The sequence below is a fragment of the Nothobranchius furzeri genome, chromosome 13 (genome assembly GCF_043380555.1).
Source record: "Nothobranchius furzeri strain GRZ-AD chromosome 13, NfurGRZ-RIMD1, whole genome shotgun sequence".
Taxonomy (NCBI): domain Eukaryota; kingdom Metazoa; phylum Chordata; class Actinopteri; order Cyprinodontiformes; family Nothobranchiidae; genus Nothobranchius; species Nothobranchius furzeri.
The window spans coordinates 48907003-48924821 of record NC_091753.1 but is presented as its reverse complement, the minus strand read 5'-3'; the positions used below and the strand labels follow the sequence as shown (position 1 = coordinate 48924821).

The following is a 17819-nucleotide window of genomic DNA, read 5'->3' as shown; positions in this document are numbered from 1 at the left end:
CCCCTCAGAGTTGTCATGAGTATAAACTAGATAATTTAAACCAAAAACATATTTTGGTACCAGGCTGTAAACATGTTTATTTCTGCTGTGAAATTGGTATTTTTAACATGGGAGTCAATGAGGATTTGCTCGCTTCTGGTACCAGCCCCCAGCGGGTGAGGGTGGAACTACAATTTTTGGTACTTCTGGGTTGGCCTCAATTTTTGAGCCGCATTGTGGGGGCTTGGCGCACACACACACCTCGACTAAGCAGCATATACCTCTGACCACACCCCTTCTCCTCACGGGCTCTCAAGCTCTGTCTCATTCAGGACCACGGACAGCGACACGCCGACGCGGTTCAGGACGACTCGTCACCTCCGGGATCTTCCACCTGAACCCCCGGCCCAGACAACAACAATAAAATGAACAGAACCAAATAAAATGGCCTTAGAGGACTAAAGCAGACCCAACGAGATACCCAGATAAAACGATTCGTTTCCTTTACCGGATTAACGTAAGTGCGAGGAAAAGCATCAGATAAAAGGTCCTTGCGTGTCCACTGCGTGCTGCGCGTCTGTCTCCCCCTCACACCCAGTCCTTTCTCAGTTTACACTGCTGACAATATCAATGATGTCATCCGCGGACTCCGGGAGATGCCCGGTTCAGCTGTGAGAAGTCCAGGGCAGGAGGATGCTTCTGAGAAAAATAATCATGAACCTCACTGGGTGGCAGGGATGGTATCAGAATCTTTTCTCTGCAGTAGGTTAATGGTTGCTTAGTGTCAGTAAGCAGGTGCCAATTCACTTTTTTATATATATAAAAGACCAAATTACAACTCCAACAAGCTAACTAGAAAACATTCATAATACGATTAAAATTAGTACAAAATATAAAAGTTAAAGTATTTTTATTACACAGTGAAACAAGTGCACATTCATTAAAGTAATAATTTCATATTGTAACTGTTGTTACTACATAACCGGGGTTACTAAGCAGTTGCTTGCTTGGCCACATCTTGGTGTTGGTATAGCAACACCAAGCTACTGCCTGGTCCTGCCCCTGGTGGGTGGGCACCCTGTCAAACTGGGTGGGCCTGTGCCCACCCATAGCTCCGTCCCTGGTCCGTATATGCTGGAAAACCTTCAAATATGGCTAAATCCAAACAACTCTATAGAGAAGAGTGGTAAAAATTCCTCCATAGTTATCAAACACTTGATTTCTGTTTTAGGTTTAGTGAGGAATACGTTTTTCTCTGAAGGCCAGGGTTGCTATGTGTAGCTTTTTCTCAGAATATCTGATCATTTGAAAACTGCAGTTTGTATTTACTCAGTTAATCTTTGCCCAGTATTGACATTCTTTGGGTGATCTTCCACATTTAAGTGGCAAAAAGTCAATCAAAAGAAATCTTTAAGGGTGTAAATGCTTCACAGCGTTGAGTCCTCACATGACCTGCTTGAGTAAATATGAATGTTAAACCTGAATCATATTTTAAGGAGTTCATCAATCAATCAATCAATCAATCAAATCAAAGATACTTCATTAATCCCAGAGGGAAATTAGAGTTTCAGTACACACAATTCAGAGATCAGACATACATGAGCAAGACACATGACAAGAATTGGTGACTGTGGTCATTCGCAACCCTGAGTTGCGCTACCTTAATAGAGAACAGAGGGTTACATGAGGATTGGTTCAGGTGGAGGGAAAAAAGGCACTTCAGAGTTGCCCTCCACTGGGAGGGCAGCTTTGCTCTGCAAAAAAACACCTCAGACAGATATGCAACAGACTTCAGACAACACAACATAAATGTCCACTAGGTGGGGTGGTGGGTTGGCACTATCCCCACTTCAGTTCCAGCAGCCACGATGAAGCAGCGCATGTCACCTCAGTGTGGATGGGGGTGGGGGGGGGTGGGGGGGGGCATTGAGGGTTGGAGGGTTGCAGTGACTCCTGGACGCTTCAGCGGCCTTCCCGCAGTCCCGCCCAGGCTGGGAAAGGAGACAGAGTTGAGTTGCCACAGAGACGGCACATTCCACACATCTTCTGAGGGGAGAATTCTTGTTGGAGACATGCAGGCTCAAGGACGCCAGATTCTGATTAGAAATTGTTTTGGGGCCAGACAGAGATAATTTCCTCTGTCTTACAGTTTGTTGGTCCTCAACCTCTTAAGATCCCAATAATGATCATTAATCTATCCCAATCCGTGCTGATTCGTCCACTCTCTCCTTGATGGCATCCATCTTTTGTGCCAAAGAATGAATCTCCACCAAAGTCCCAAGCTTACGATTCATCTCGACAAATATTTGAGTCTGTGAATTCACAGTGCGGTGCAAACCATCTCTGAGCTCCGGGATCAGGCCAATATTCCTCGACAGCTCGTTAATTTTCCGGTAAGCCAGGTAGCCTCCAAGGCCAATGAGCAGGAAACCTGACACCAACGCCACGAATATCCACACGTCTTCAGAATCCTCTACAGACAGCTGAGATAAACAGATCAAGTTCCACTGTTTCCAGGCATGATGTGTCCAACTGGGTCTGTCCCGGCGGGACATCCGGGAGCCCCTTCTCCCGTTCTCATCATTGAAAAAATTTTATCAATCGCGTTGAGAGACCAGCTGACGAGATCCATTTAAGTGATTTCAGTTTCCAGAAAAAATGCAGAAGCAGTCGTGCACCCAGCACACACAGACAGACAAAGGCCTTGAGGATAAGATATGGAGGAGAGGAGGAAAAAAGCATCTGCACCCTCCAAGAGCCAGAAGAAGAAAAAAAAAAGTTTCTGCTCATGTCTTAAGATTTTAGTGTCTCTTGTACAATTGTACCATCATTTCCAGGTGTATTACTTACGTTATGTGTAGTTTCTTAGTTCTTGGTGTGAAGATGATGAAACGTCTGTGAAGCAATCGAGCCTGAGAACAAGCTCTCCTGAAAGAACGTGAAAATTGCCTGAAAAAGGGCTGCCCCCTAAAGCTCTTCTGCAAATGGCTTCACTATCAAATATGTGTTCTACATATGTGAGAAAATTGGTGAGAAAATGGTTGTTATTTCAAACAGCCGCGCTGAGCGAGACATCCAAAAAGCCTGAAGACGGAACCGACTCACGCTTTAGCACACAAATGTGCTCTTACAAATCACATCATTGATCATCAGCCCATCTCCGTTTTAAACCAGATATCTAATTTTAGATCACCATGGTTATTTATACTTTTGCTGCATTTGACCATTGTTTGTGTATTTTTAGACCATTTGTTTCTTCAAATAGATTGGCTATTTTAGAAGATCAGGGAGCATGTCGCACCAGGAGATCATTTCATTTATTGTTTTATTTATTCACTTTTTATTCCAGCTGATGTGTACACCTGCATAACATTTACAGTAAAAGGGCTTATTACTCGCTCCTCTGCTAGAGGGAGGGGAAAGCCTCTTCAATCACACACATGCTGACAGTCATTATGAAGTTGTTGATAAACTGGGACTCGCAGGCTTCCTCTGGTGTTTCTGTCCAATGGGTCTTTAACTGTTAAAATCAGAGTTATGGTCCAGTTTGCAGAAAAAAAAATATTTTTACCGTTTTGTTGAATAATTACTCTCAGTACTTGAAAAATCTGATATAGTAGTTCATAGTTAGGCAACTGGTAATCTGGTAAAAGGTTTCCCTGCATTTCTGGTTTTTCATAAATAAATGACACAAAAGTTATTTTTATTTTCTGACACAAACGACGTGGTTTTTAAGTTTACCTGCACTCAGACGATCAGTGCGTCTCTGCAAGACCTCCAATTACAAATCACAGTGAGGATGGGGGGTGCATGGAGCTCTATGGGAATGCAGAGTGAGTTCATTTAATCAGTTAGACAAGGGAAGGTGCATTGGTATGCCAGGCCACTTAATATTTGATGAGACACGAGTTTAACGTGTCCTCGATGTAGCGTCAGTTTTATGCTCCGAGGTTCCCTCTGCGTCTCACTTCTGTCGGCAAGCTCTGTTGTTGGTTTGGCTTTATCTTTGTGGCTTGAATCTAATTGTCTTTGCTGTTTTCTTTCAACTTCATTTGTTTTATAGCACGTTTTTACATTTGCAAGAGGCAGAAAATTTTACATTTAATGACCTTCCTGGTTTACAGTGAAGATTAAAAAAAAACAAAGCTGTGTGGAACTTAACAGGTTTTAGTTTTGACGGAACAATCAGTGTGCAGCTGCTGAACTATGACGTACTCTCCACTGAAACAAACTCGTTGAGAAACCAGCGTGTTAAAAAGATGCAGCAGTCAGAAACAGAACCACAAGGGTCGACTGAGATAGCAATCTGCACAGAGGTCACAATAAAAGGGTGGCGTGTGTTATGTAAGAGTCGCCCTGGTCGTGCATAATGAGTGCCCCCAGACGTGCTTTGTCTATTGAGCTTGAATACTAACTAATGTAGGTTTTTCTTGAACGTCTGTCCAGGGTGGGCCTGAGTCTGTCGAGTTTAAAAGCATTCTGCTCTCGTTTCACTTTAACACACGTTACTCGCCTAGCCAGGATCCCACAAAACAAGGTATTTTCCTACGGTTTTGTCTGTCATCCACACAAAAGTACAGATAAACCGCATCAAAAACAGCTCTTTCAAAAACTCAAGCCAAAGTGGAATTGGAGGATTCTCCATTGTCAGCATTTGCTTGTGGACGTAAATCAGGTTGCAAGCCCAGATCACACGATGTGTTTTTCAGCCGTTCTACGCTAATCTCTTGTCAACAGAATCGTGGCCAAAAAACTGAGCGTGAGGGTGATTTGCAAGTCTGTGGCCGTCCAGCTTATGCCTAAGTTACACTTCTCCGTCTGCGTCAGGACGGAGACACACACCGCCATCATGCGTCGATGCAAGAGCCCTCCGACAGGCTCGCAGAGGAAGACGTAGACATGCCTCAGTTTTTAACTGTTCGTAGAAAAAGACAGAACGCAAGTTTGTGATTGGTCAGGACGCCGCTTCCTGTAAATTCTTCACTAGTACAAAAATATTTAGCAGCAGACACGGAACAGACTGGATAATGCATCATGGAAAAAGTCTGAAACTTTATGAATGTATGCCCATCCCCGTTAATCCACATCTAAGGAATGTTTTTCAGAAAAGATGCAAACACTTTGGGGAACTACTGCCACCTACAGGGTTGGCATATCTATGAATGTTCTTCACAATAACTCAGATTATTTTGCTGAAAACCAGATTGTGTGGACACAAGATATTTCCCTAGATGAGCAGGAACGATATTCTGGTTCACAAAAACCCGGCTACGTGCGTACGTGGCCTTATTTAACCCTCTGATGCATGAATTATGAGATCTTCAACCATGATTTTTTAAACAATTTTTTTCATTCATCTTTAGGTGTGAATGAAACAAATTGCCACAAATATTTTTGTAATATTTTGTTAATTTACAAATAATTTATTACATGTCCACCTCAGTGGACAGCGTGCATTCTGAACATGAAATGTGTTGGCTTGACTTACTGAAGTCCAAATGGAGGGGCTCACATGCAATAAAGTCTTCAACAGCTGTGCTTAATAGCAAAAATAAAGAAATAACAATTTTGAGTACCTGTCTACTGTAGTGACCATTATGCATCAAAGGGTTAAGTTTATATATTTGGCTTTCAGGCAAAAACACAAATATATATTAAAAAATCATTAGTTTTCCTGAGTCTGTAGTTTAAATTTGAAGTTCTGAGTTCAGATCCAATCGTACAATTATGTTTAACCTCAAAAGCATTTTAGTGGAAGCTGGTCAGGAAGCTGCCTCTAACGAATCTGCACAGATCAAGTTCCTGAAACCAGATACAACTAGACTAGATTTCTTATTTACACATATCAGAGTGTTGTAAAGGTTTCATGCACCTTGGTCTCTTCTTCTCCGCAAAACACCACAAAGGAAAAGGAAAAAAGATAAATGTTATCTCCCTAAAACATGATGATGTGACCCTGAAATGAAAAAGTGCAGCATGCTGTGACATTCTGCTGCTCATGGACCTGCATCAGCACGATTCATCACAAGTTAGTACAGCTGCCGTGTGAAGAGCTCTAGATGGTTTCTAATGCTGCTGGACATCAATTATTTAGAAGATCCCTTGCCTTGTCATCTGTCTCCTAATGTTTCCACATCTTTATAGAAAATTCTCCACCTCTTTCATTACTGTAATGTCCACTCTGTGTCTTAAAGGCTGGCTTGTGTTTTCTCAGTGAACGTGTCGCAAAAACAGCCTCAAAACCACAATCTAATTGTGTTTCCGTTTCTTTAAACGGCCATCTTTGTCATGATTTAGAGCCTGGATGGAAACGTAGTGGTCAGGAGTGACGCTCGCGTGTCCTCCCTCACCCTCAAGTACGTCAAGTACACAGACGCTGGTCAGTACCTCTGCACAGCTCGCAGTACCATCGGAGAAGATAAACAAGCCGTTTATCTGGAGGTTCGCTGTGAGTATTTCCTCATTTTTAGGCCTTCACAGGCGTGGTGGGGATTTGAAATGGTTTGTGAAACACACATCTATCCCCCAGATGCTCCTAAGATCCATGGAACAGTAGCAGTGTACACCTGGGAGGGAAATCCCGTCAATATCAGCTGTGAGGTGAGAGCGTATCCCAGCGATGTTTCCATTGTGTGGCTGAGAGACGGACTGCAGCTTCCCAACTCAAACAGCACCAACGTCAAGATCTTCAGAAGTCCCACCTCCAGCTACCTGCAGGTACTCGTGCTGTAAAAAGCTGCTAATTAAATGTTTATTCTGTATACACACAGTAGTTCCTTGTGCACAGACACCCCCACACACCCCACCGCCTCCCCCCGTCATCAAGATTTCATGAGCATAGACTTGAGGTGGAGAGGGTGTTCTTTCAACTCCATTGTGGAAATAAATGCATGAATAATTCAGCAGCTTGACGGCTCATAGAAACAAATAAAAGTAGGCTACTGTAATGGACAAACAACAGAAGGTCACCTCCACTGTACTCCCCCCCCCCCCCCCCCCAGGTCACCCCCGAGTCTGAGAACGACTTTGGGAGCTACAACTGCACCGCCTCCAACGAGATGGGAACAGAGTCCAAAGAGTTCCTGCTCATCCAGGCCGGTCAGTCACGATGCTGTGATTCCGTATTCTCCTTCATGTCCCATTCTTCGTCTGTAGTCATTAATGTAACAGGTGAGTGCAGGTGTCAGGGAGACGCCGTTGCTGCTGACTCCATCAGGCGTGATCTGGCTCTGAGCCGCAGGCGGGAACTTCACTCTTATTGAAAACACATTTGTCCAGAACATTTACCGTGAGTTTGTTTAGATAACAGATTCCTTATCAGCAGCCCTGATCTCATTGTTGTTTAGACAAAACTTTTGCTGCAGTGTGAAAAGACAAAGTTACGGGATATCGTGCTCCTCCATCATCTTACTGAAGGCATCAAGAACAAAATGTTGCAGCATTTTAATGCCACCGCTGGTTATATTTGCCCATGAGGCAAACAGGGCGGAGATAAAAGGCCAGCTTTAACGTTAGCATCTGCCTCTTTGCCCTGGAATGATCCTCCAGAGCAGGGTTTCTCAACGGGGGCTGTAGCACCCCCCAGTGGGCGTTCAGACTATATAAGGGGCGGTGAAAGTTTTTTGCCACTGAAGAGAGAGCTGAGATGCTAATGGTGGGCGCTAGCGATAAAGGACATTCATAACAGACAATGGCTCAGAATAAAAAGAAGTGTTGACAGTACAATGTGGACTACCTTCGGTATGGCTTTATTCCTTCACCGACGAATCCACAACTCCCCATGTGCGTGCTTTGTGAACACGTTTTTTTAAATGAAGCAATGAAACCCTCCTGGCTTAAGGAGCACTTGTCCAAAATGCATCCAGACAAAGGTTCAAATGAACTGAACTATTTTCAGGTAAATAAAGAGAGACACTAAGAGAGGTAGCGTTAGCAGTATGTTTGCTCGAAGCTCGAATTTTACTGGACCGATGATTAGCTTACTACCAGGGGCGTCGGACTGGGGGGGGAAAGGGTACCGTTTACCCAGGGCCCACTGCAGGGAGGGGCCCTGAGACAGCTTTGAATAAAAATGTTTTATTGTTGTTGTTTTTTCCCCCCAACTTACTTAATGTCTTAATAAACTTCCCTTTACCTGGATAAAGAGGTAAAGAAACAGAATTTCGCCTTAAAAATAATAACTGAATAATCTCTGAGGCATCTATCACCCCTTAAAAATGTGCAAAGTGGTTTAGTCCACACCCGCAGCCAGGGGCTGCACGGCTGCATGTGCTAATGAGACATCGCAGATGCCGACAGCCAGAGCTGGAGGCAGGAGTCAGTCATGTCTTTTCCCAAGAAAGGGAAATCTGGCTTCCAGAAAAGAAAAGAAAAGAAGGAGAAGGAGGAAAAGTTAATTGAACAGAAGCAAGTAGAAGGATGGTGAGCAGCAGCAGCAGAACACAGTTTTAGCTGATATTAGCTAGCTCTCAGAAGCTGCATTCATGTTAGGTGTTCAGTGTTAAACGCCTTTAGTTTCACCATCAAGATCAAATATAAATTAATTAGTGTTGTCAGTGAAAACACTAATTAATATAAATATATATATTAACCAGAATTATTATCGCGGGCGGCCGCCGCCAATTAATTGGCGGACCTCGCAGTAAAAACAGGTTCACTCTGTGTGGACATTTCAGCTCCTTCCCAGTCATGGAGCAGGACAAACTTGGTATTGATGGATTGGTGGTAATCTCAGGAACGTGAAGCTGCCACTGTTTTTTGTATAGCATGATGACACTGGTGTTGGAGGATTGTTATTGACTTGGTTAGATATTTTAAGCCTATTTTAAATTTCTTTATATTTGATCTTGAAAACGGACAATCTTATAATTTGGCTGATAATGCAGGGATTATAAAATTTAGAGTACATTACATTCACAGAGAGAACCTGGTTTATTTCATGTCATGTGTATTTAATATATCAATATATATCAGTATTAGCAAAGCTTAACATCATGAACCATGACAGACATGACTGAAGAGCAGATGAAGATATCGTGCCAGGCACTGATGAGAAAATTTTACAAGGATCTCACAGCTGAATTTGGGAATGAGATGCTACACCTGAGAACAATATATGGTGCCACATTCCCACACATTCGGTCTCCTCTTGAGCTGCTTAATGCCATACAGGATGCAATTACAGAGCATTTTTGGAGAAGTTTGTATTGGACTGAGGATATTTTGCACACTACCTGTGACTGTTGCTGGGGGTGAACGGGCTTTTAGCAAACTGAAAATGGTGACAAATTATTTGAGATCAACAATGTCCCAGGATAGACTGAACAGCCTAGCTCTTCTTTCTATTGAAAGCCAATTAGCCAAAGGATTGGACTTTAAAGATCTCATAAGTGATTTTGCTAACATGAAGACCCGTCAGTGGGCATTTACTGGAAAATAAATTCCAGGATTTTTGTTTGAACACATTGTTGGCAAATAAAAATAATTATATGTGAAGTCTGGGCATTTCACTTTTATTATTTTGGCATTTGTATTTGCTCAATATAGAGGTTAAACTAGGATCATATTTATTATCTTGTCTTATAGCATGACAAAAAATGTGTAAGAGAGATATTGAGTAATTGAGCATGGGGGCCCACCTGGAAGACTTGTACCTAGGGCCCAGAATTTGGTTCTACGCCCCTGCTTACTACAATATCTTGTTGCTAATAGCTAAAAACACTTTAATATGATACTTTTTTATGACATATTTGTATGAAAATGTTTCAAACTCAAGGCCGAATAGTTTTTTTTTTAATGATTTTTGTATAAAAAAAACTTTCCGTTTCTCTGCATGGGACATTGGTGGGCAGTAAGGGGTTTCAGCATGACTGGGGGGGGGGGGGGGGGGGGGGGCGTTTAGCTGAAAAAGGTTGAGAAACCCTGCTCTAGAGGATAACACAGAAAGATCTTTTCTTATGTCCGTGTTGGTTTTTCTCACATCACGGGATCGGGCTGAAAGGAACCGCGTATTTTGCAGATGAATCGATTGCTTTGCACGTTTGGAGGAGGATTTAGCGAAATAGATGGTTCACTCTTGCTCTGTGGTCGATGGTACGGCCCGTTGGGAGCTTTATAAAAGGTTTTCCTGGAATTCCCCCGCAAAATACGAAATAGGTGGTTGCAGGCGACCCAGAGTTTATGAAGAAAGCCTGAAGTCCTGCTGCATCTGTTTTTGAGGCTCATTTGGTTCATGGCTCCGTGGCAAAGTGGAGTGAGTGTCTGCCCGGAGACTGGGAGATTGTGGGTTCAAATCCGTGGTTGGGTCATACCAAAGATGGGACCCAATGCCTGGCCACTTGACACTCGGCTTTAAGAGATTGGATCGGGGTTTAAACATCCAAATAGTTCCCGAGCACAGCCGTGTCTGCAGCTCACCGCTCCCTCAGGGGATGAGTCAAACCCCGGCTTTCCACAGGAGCCGTCAGCAGCACGTTACTGCAGCAGCACGTCATAGCTGCTGATAGGAACCGCTGTGGTCAACAGAACCTTTTCCACCGGAGCCGTCAGCAGTGCGAGTCGGCCGCGTCTCAGGAGCAGCATGTCGCGGCCTTTACGCGCCGGTTTTATTTTCTACGCGCGACGCCTCTGAAACGGGTCAAGTTCGACATTTTTGGGGAAGGAAAGACAGGAAATCAGACGCGGAAATGGAGAGAAGCTCCCTTAGATTTTCAGAATAAAGAAACGTACTGCCTTCCGGTTGCTTTACTTTTGAAAGAAGTTACTAACTGCGGCCCCGTGAGAAGTCATCACCTAGCTAGCGGTCTCCTTTGTTTTTCAGGTCCGTATTGGCGATTATAAAATGGACAGAACATAAAACACAAACCTTTTGGAGCCATGTTGTAGTTTTCTCCTGCTTGTTGTTGTGTTTACTGACGAAGTCACTCGTGTGACTTCGTGCTCGGTCGGTGACAGCTGCTCCCCTGCTGCTTCGCGTCTCGTGGGAAGGGCCAAGCAGCAGCTTACGCGAGCAAGACGTGCTGCTGCAGTAACGTGCTGCTGACGGCTCCTGTGGAAACCCGGGGAAATGCTACTGTAGCTCGTCAACAGTGACTCTTTTCCTGTTAAATCTACAAAAAGATCAAATAATGTATTTGTTAGATTGTAAAATGTTTCATAAATCTTTATTTCGACAAATTATTTAACAGTTTCAACACTTCAGACTTTATTGAATCATTAAATTGTGACAGACTGCAAGGTTTTATTGTTTCTGCTCTTCAAACATTCCTCACAAGACCTTCAACGGTTTTCAAATATTCATGAAGCGTCTGACTTTTATCTGTGGAGTTATCAAAAACGCCGGCTTTGGAAACAACTTCTACCGGAATCAGGAGCAATAAATTGTTTTCACAGCCTTTCCATGTTTTATTTCTTGGATTTCTGCTGAGATGAAGCTGTTTTAAATCATCTTTAGACTTGTTAGAGTTCAGTTCATCACTTTAACCAAGACGTAGGGTCTGACTGCCCTTTTGTGCTGCAGATTTGTATTCATTTTTTTTTTTTTTTTTTTTTTTAGTAAATCCAGTGTTTTTATTTTTAGAGGTTCCATCAGCTCCATTCATCGATGAAGTGAGGCCCTTCTCCACCACTGCACTGATCCAGTTTGAAGAGCCTGAATCCACCGGAGGTGTTCCGGTCCTGAAGTACAGAACCCAGTGGAGGGTTGAGGGCAGAGGGAGCTGGGTGACCAGAATCCACGAGGTCCAAGATGGTAAAAAAACCTCATATTTAGAGTAAAACCATAAAACGTGATGAAAACTCATGAGGCGTGTAAATAAACACGTAGCTAAGAAACCACAGTAATGATTACAGAGCTCCAGGTCATCTATGGAGGAGCCTCTGAAAAGTGAGTTTCATCCTTCGACACGTTCAACTTATCAAAATAATTTCACAGCTTTTTATTTTATTTTTGCACGTCTCATTTTGGATCCCCGTTTAATAGTTTAATCAAGTCTTTAAACATTGTTGGACTGAAATGAGAATTGAGCTAATCAGCCTTTGCTTGTTAGGAAATGAATCATGCATGAATCGTTGGAACAAGGGATGTGCTCATCACAATCACCAAGGTGTTTCAGCAGAAACTGCTCTCGTCTGATGTTGTGACAGGCTTCGGCAACGAGCTGACGATCACGGGCCTGAAGCCCGACACCAGCTACGAGGTGAAGTTGTCAGCCGCTAACGGTAAAGGTGAAGGAGAAAGCAGCTCCGCAGAACTCTTCAAGACGGCGCCCGTGCGTAAGTGCAGTTTGCCACCCAGGCTTTTGTCTACCTTTGTGTCTGTAAACAAGTCATCACTTGTGAGATATTTGGGCACCAAAAAGGCCCGAACCGTCCAGGATCATCAAGAACAGCAGCAGCTGCTTGGGTCACCCGAACCCAACACGGTCAGAAGGAGAGGAGCTGTGCTACGTTACCTGTCAGTCATTATAATGTCATGGCTAATTGGCATTCTTCAGACCTAGAGCTCATCAGGTGGTGTTTAGCGCCCTCTGCTGGCTGGGGATGTTTACTGTTAGGTATCATTTATGCAGCTGAAACTGGAAACGAAATCCATTTATGTCACTAATCCATCTTAGACTGAGAGACCATCTAAAGCCTCAGGAACCCTTTGCAGGTGTTCTGGATTGCTTATACATTTAGAGTTTAGAATATTTTTTTTTTCCACTATATTCCTAGATTTTGAATGTGGGGTTTTCCTCAGCTGTAAACTGTAATCATCACAATTATAAATAACACAAAGGCCTAAACGTCTGGCTTTGCGTGTAACGAGTCTACCTCTTGTTTTAGTTTCACCGTTTAAGTTGACTTACTGACATAAATTAACTTTACACCATATTCTAGTTTTTCATCTGCATTCTGATCCTCTCATATCTTCATTTCATCTTCATGGTATAATTTTAATCGTCCATTCTTGTTTTGTTCATTTCTCTGTGTCCTATCCATCAGGCCCCACTTACAAAAGTAAGTGACTCATGTCTGTTTAAATCTAGGTTTTTACCATTTTAGGAGTGTTATTTTAGGTTATATATATATATATATATATATATATATATATATATATATATATATATATTTGGCATTTTTAGGGTGATTTTGCTTTCCAACGTTTGTCATTAATGCAGAAATGGATACACAGATGACAAAGAAAACCAATGCATGTTTGAGTTTTACCATAATAGACAATCGAAGATGTTGTAATGAACAAATGTCTGTTCATTATGTATCACATGATTACTTCTAACACACACACACACGAACCTAATGGTTCTCCAGAGACTTGCTGTATTTCGTATCTGAGTGTTCGTATAGGGAATTGTGTGGTTATTTGTTCAGAGAACTGCTCCTGATTGCTTTCCCTGTCTCACGCCTCCAGATGACATTTTTCATTTTCCCGCTGAAGGCTCAGGTTTGTTCTGTAGAGGATAATAGACGATTAGCGGTTAGCGCCGTAGCCGTTTCAGTCCCTCCAGGATAGCTGCCACCTTACCCGATTAGCCACATCTGTAATAAAGCGCCAGAGTTAGCTGTGACTTTGTGTGTCAGGTTTTTGTTTTTTCACCCAAATCTGAGTAACAGCTTTTAGACGTGTTGGCTTAACGACAGCGTGGTGAATTAACAGCAAATCTCAGCGTTTCCCCTCCGGTTTTATTTACTTTTGAAATGGGTTGGGGAACATTTGCACTTGGTTTAGGCCCATCAGCGTTGATTAATCAGTCGCCTTCCAGATGATTAATTTGCCTAAATCAGGAAGATTATAAGCTGTTTGATGTCTGCTGCACTTTTGACATTCAAAATCCAAACTGAGGCAGAAAATGCACGTTGGCTTCATTTGTTCTGTTTTCTCTCGTCTTTTATGTCTTGTTGTTTTTCCGCCGCTCACATGTGTCATTTCATCTCTGTGTGACTGTTATTTGGTGCTGATGGCTGCCTCAACTCCTCAGAAGGTAACTGTCGCAAAGCCTTCATTCTTTCGTTTAATGGAAAAACTAGACAATTAAAACATGACAGTTGTGCTTTTATGTCTACATGTAACACATTAATCAGTCATTTAGCTCGGCAGAATCTTCATAAGTACTCGATTTCTTTAATAACCGGATCATCTTCCTACTTTTCTACCTGCTTCTTCCTGGTTTTCCATGAAGTTTTTCATTATTTACACGCTCAATGCTTTTTCAGCTGCTTCATCAAATAAACTGATGTTTTAACACATGTGAAGGTAATTAAATGGCATTTCTGACAACAACTTATATGCTGAATCACAGGCTACAGTTATTAATTATTACATAGATGTTGGAAATCTGAAGCTCACACATTCTTAATGCTAATAAAATGCTAAAGTGTTTCACAGCACATCATAAAAGCTATTTTTCCTGTCTACTCTGAAAGCTTATTTCAGTTTTCCAACATTAAGTCAACATTTTTAACACAATAAAGCAAAGTGACCAAAACCAGATGTTTCTAAAGTCGTCTTCATCAGAAACAATTCAACTCGTTTCTGCAACAGCTGCGATAAATGTTTCTGCTTCCCTTTTTAGCATTTAAAAAATATCAAGAAATCAAACGTAATTTTTTTAAAAAGGTGTTTTCATTTGAGGGAATTTATTTGCGTGACAATCCTCAGCTACTCAATAGCAAAATGTATTATGATGATGAAAAAGAAGAAGAATTAGCTAAACCTGCTGAGAGATCAGATTTGTTCCAGGATAACCTTGCTCACTCACTCACTCTCTCCCAAGTGCACACACACACACACACACACACACTTCCAGGCAGACCTGCTGCTCCGTTTGTTATGAATAACAGAAACTTTCCCATTACTGACAGACGACTCTCGTCTGAGTGCACTTTTATGTCATCAGTGACAGCAGCACCGCTCTGATGAATCCAAGCATGTGGTGGTGTGTGTCATTCATTAATTAGCATAAGTAAACAAACATTCAACTCAAGAAAAATGATTAAAGGTCAAGCCACCTCAGCGGACGACGAGGAAATGAAACCAGTCACTCGAAAATGTTTGACAGATCTGGTTCTAATGTTCTTGTAAAGCAGCCTAAAGGCCCCCTAAATGACCTTTTGTCCCTCCCTTAGGGAATCCCAACCCTCCTAAACTGGAAGGGTCCCTTCAGGCAACGGGAAACTCCCTCAAAGTCAGCTGGATTGCGCAGGATGACGGCGGCTCTCCCATCCTCCACTACCTGGTTCGCTATAAACCAGTGAGTACGGCCTCTAACCTCATCACCCTACACGCTCTGATGTCACATAATCCTCTACAGACCACACGTTTACCACGCGTCTATGTGAAACATCTACTTGTTGTGGGTAGATTGGTTCTAGAGGACTGACCTCATTTTAGATCTTAAATTTGCCATTTTGTGACAAGTGCAACATGACTGATGTGTGCAGCGTTGACTCTAGGTCATTTATATCCATCTCCGTCCTTAGATCCAGGGCTCAGGGTGGAAACCAGAGATCCGGATGCCCAGTGGCAGCGAGCATGTGGTTCTGCAGGGTTTGGAGTGGGACACTGAGTACAGTGTGTATGTGGTGGCAGAGAACCAGAAGGGGAAGTCCCAGCCTGCCACCATGTCCTTCAGGACGTCCTCAAAGCCAGAAGCCATCCCAGGTACGCTCCTCTCTAGTAGTAAACCAACCATAGCATCCAGAACACCAAGGAGCCAAACTCAAAGCTGCAGCCCCGAGCGTAGCCGTCTATTTTTATCTGTCCCTCTGAGGGCTGAATGACAACTCAGTAAATCCAAAGGATAAAAACAGATTTCCTGGACGGTGGCGGGAACAAAACTGATTTTCCGGTTGAATTTTCAGTCTTTAAAGTTTTGACAGCCTTTGCTGAATGAGCTTGAGTTTGTGCTCGCAGAACTGGGACAGCCACTTTCCTCTGGATGACTGTGCTTCTTCCTACCCTTTGTTTAATTTTAACGCAGCAGCTAAAGCAGTGTGTCTCTTTCTGAAGGAGCCTTTAAAATAACTCTTAATTAATGTGTCACTGAGGTCTGACGCCGCTTCTCGCTAACCGTAGGAATCCCCGTAGGTGCTAGACCCTGTCGAGCGCAGCAGGCCATGATGTCTCCCTCTCACTTCCTGTTCGTGTTCATCTGATTTTCCAAACTAAAGCGTTTCCCACTCACCCACCACCGAGTCACCGCTAGCCAACATGGCGTGCTTTTCCATGTCTGTCCTGCTTCCGCTTCAGTGTGCTGCTGTATCGTTCCCCTTAATTTGATTTTTCACATTTGGTTTTCAGACCTGACATATTTTCACTTTTTCTCTTCTCTGTTTTCCCCACCCTTCTCTTCTCTCCCGTTTCCTTTCATTTCACCCCCTCCTCATCCCGTTTTCTCCTTCCTTTTATCGTCTGATCTCCCGGCTCATTGTTCCTGCTCTGTTGCCCGATCCTGGATATTGGTGACCCGGCCCGTGTGCGTTTTGGTCTCCACCCACAGCCACTCAGGGCTGCTCATCTGTAGCATGCACTGTGACGTCACTCATCCTGTCCTCCATCACTGCGCTACTACTCTCGTAGTTTATATCGGGTTTTAACGTCAGAGCTTGCCTTTTCTCTGGACACTTTCAGCCCTCGACTCTGACAGACTTTGTGCCGGTGACAAACGCGTCTCCGTTATGGACGATAAAAACGCCGTTGTGTCACTTCAGACCAGACAAACCAAACCAAAGGCAGTGGAAAACCTTTGCCCTCCCGCAGATACCCTCTGCTCAGCGTCAGCACAGTCATCAGCATCAGACGAGAGAGAAGAGCAGATTCATAAAGATCTCTCAGCACGGGGACGCTGGATTCTGTTATCTAATGACTCACAAAAGGGTGCAGGTGTACTGTAAAGGTTTGGGACATTAACAGTGACAACAAAAGCTAAAATTTGTGTTTCATAATTTATACGGGTACAGAATCATAATTATTTTGTGCTGATAAACATCTGGACTGTTGTCATGCACGTACAATAGTCAGATTTGACCAGAAATGACACGTTTTATATATTTAAACCAGTGGGTGCTTGAAATGGCATATTTGTTGACTCATTAATATTGATCTACAGAATTTATTTGACAATATGTTCCCATCAGCAATAACGGTTTGGGTTGATGGACGCTTCCTTAGCAGATGCTTACGTCATCTGAAAATTAATAATAAAACATTTCTCTTAATCCAGATTTGCCTCTTAGCTCTATCCATACATGCTGGGGTGGTTGAAGTCTGCATAAATACATTTTTCTTGACGATCTTTGAAAAAGTATACCAGGAACTCCGCCCCATCCCTGATTCAGTAGGACTAGTGGTTAAAGTGTCTCCCTACAAAATGTCATCAGTTGTTTTGGTTTTAACAAACAGAAGTCAGTGTGCTCATAAACGCTGCATTACTGATTAGTTTGTTATAGCATCAAGAAAACAGAACATCTCAGCTAGTGAAGGCTAACTGTTAGCATTAGCAACTACTCAATACGGCAGAACTCCTTCAGGCGTGTGTTATTAGTGGAGATAAAACATCAGCGTTGCAGAGTCAGTGGGAGAGTCATGTTACTGTTAGCCAATCAGAGGCCAGACGTTCAAATATCTGGGTAACTTCTACCTCCTGAAACAGGAACACCAGAGCCTTTTTCCCCCTCACAGAAAACAACTCACAATACATTTATGTATACTACAGACTAGGGTTAGGCATCGCTTGAATTTGAAGGATTCCGATTCCTCGTTTCAATTCCAGTTCGATGTCTGATTCCGATTCATTCAAGAATTCAAAATCATTACAAGTTTTAAATGAGTCAGCTAACCA

General features: G+C 42.9%; 1 protein-coding gene across 7 annotated transcripts in view; it reads left to right on the top strand.

The window, feature by feature from the left end:
* ncam1b (neural cell adhesion molecule 1b) overlaps positions 1–17819 on the top strand; it is a 134495-nt gene that overhangs the window by 107891 nt on the left and 8785 nt on the right. For 5 of the 7 annotated variants that reach the window (XM_015951168.3, XM_015951166.3, XM_054742553.2 and 2 more), the window contains 7 exons: positions 6277–6427; positions 6509–6696; positions 6981–7077; positions 11558–11728; positions 12124–12252; positions 15106–15230; positions 15460–15640. In XM_015951168.3, the coding sequence (XP_015806654.1) occupies positions 6277–6427; positions 6509–6696; positions 6981–7077; positions 11558–11728; positions 12124–12252; positions 15106–15230; positions 15460–15640 (1042 nt within the window). Of the gene's footprint in view, positions 1–6276; positions 6428–6508; positions 6697–6980; positions 7078–11557; positions 11729–12123; positions 12253–15105; positions 15231–15459; positions 15641–16478; positions 16780–17819 lie in introns of those variants that run through there. The other 2 variants (XM_015951171.3, XM_054742555.2) reach the window with 1 other exon arrangement.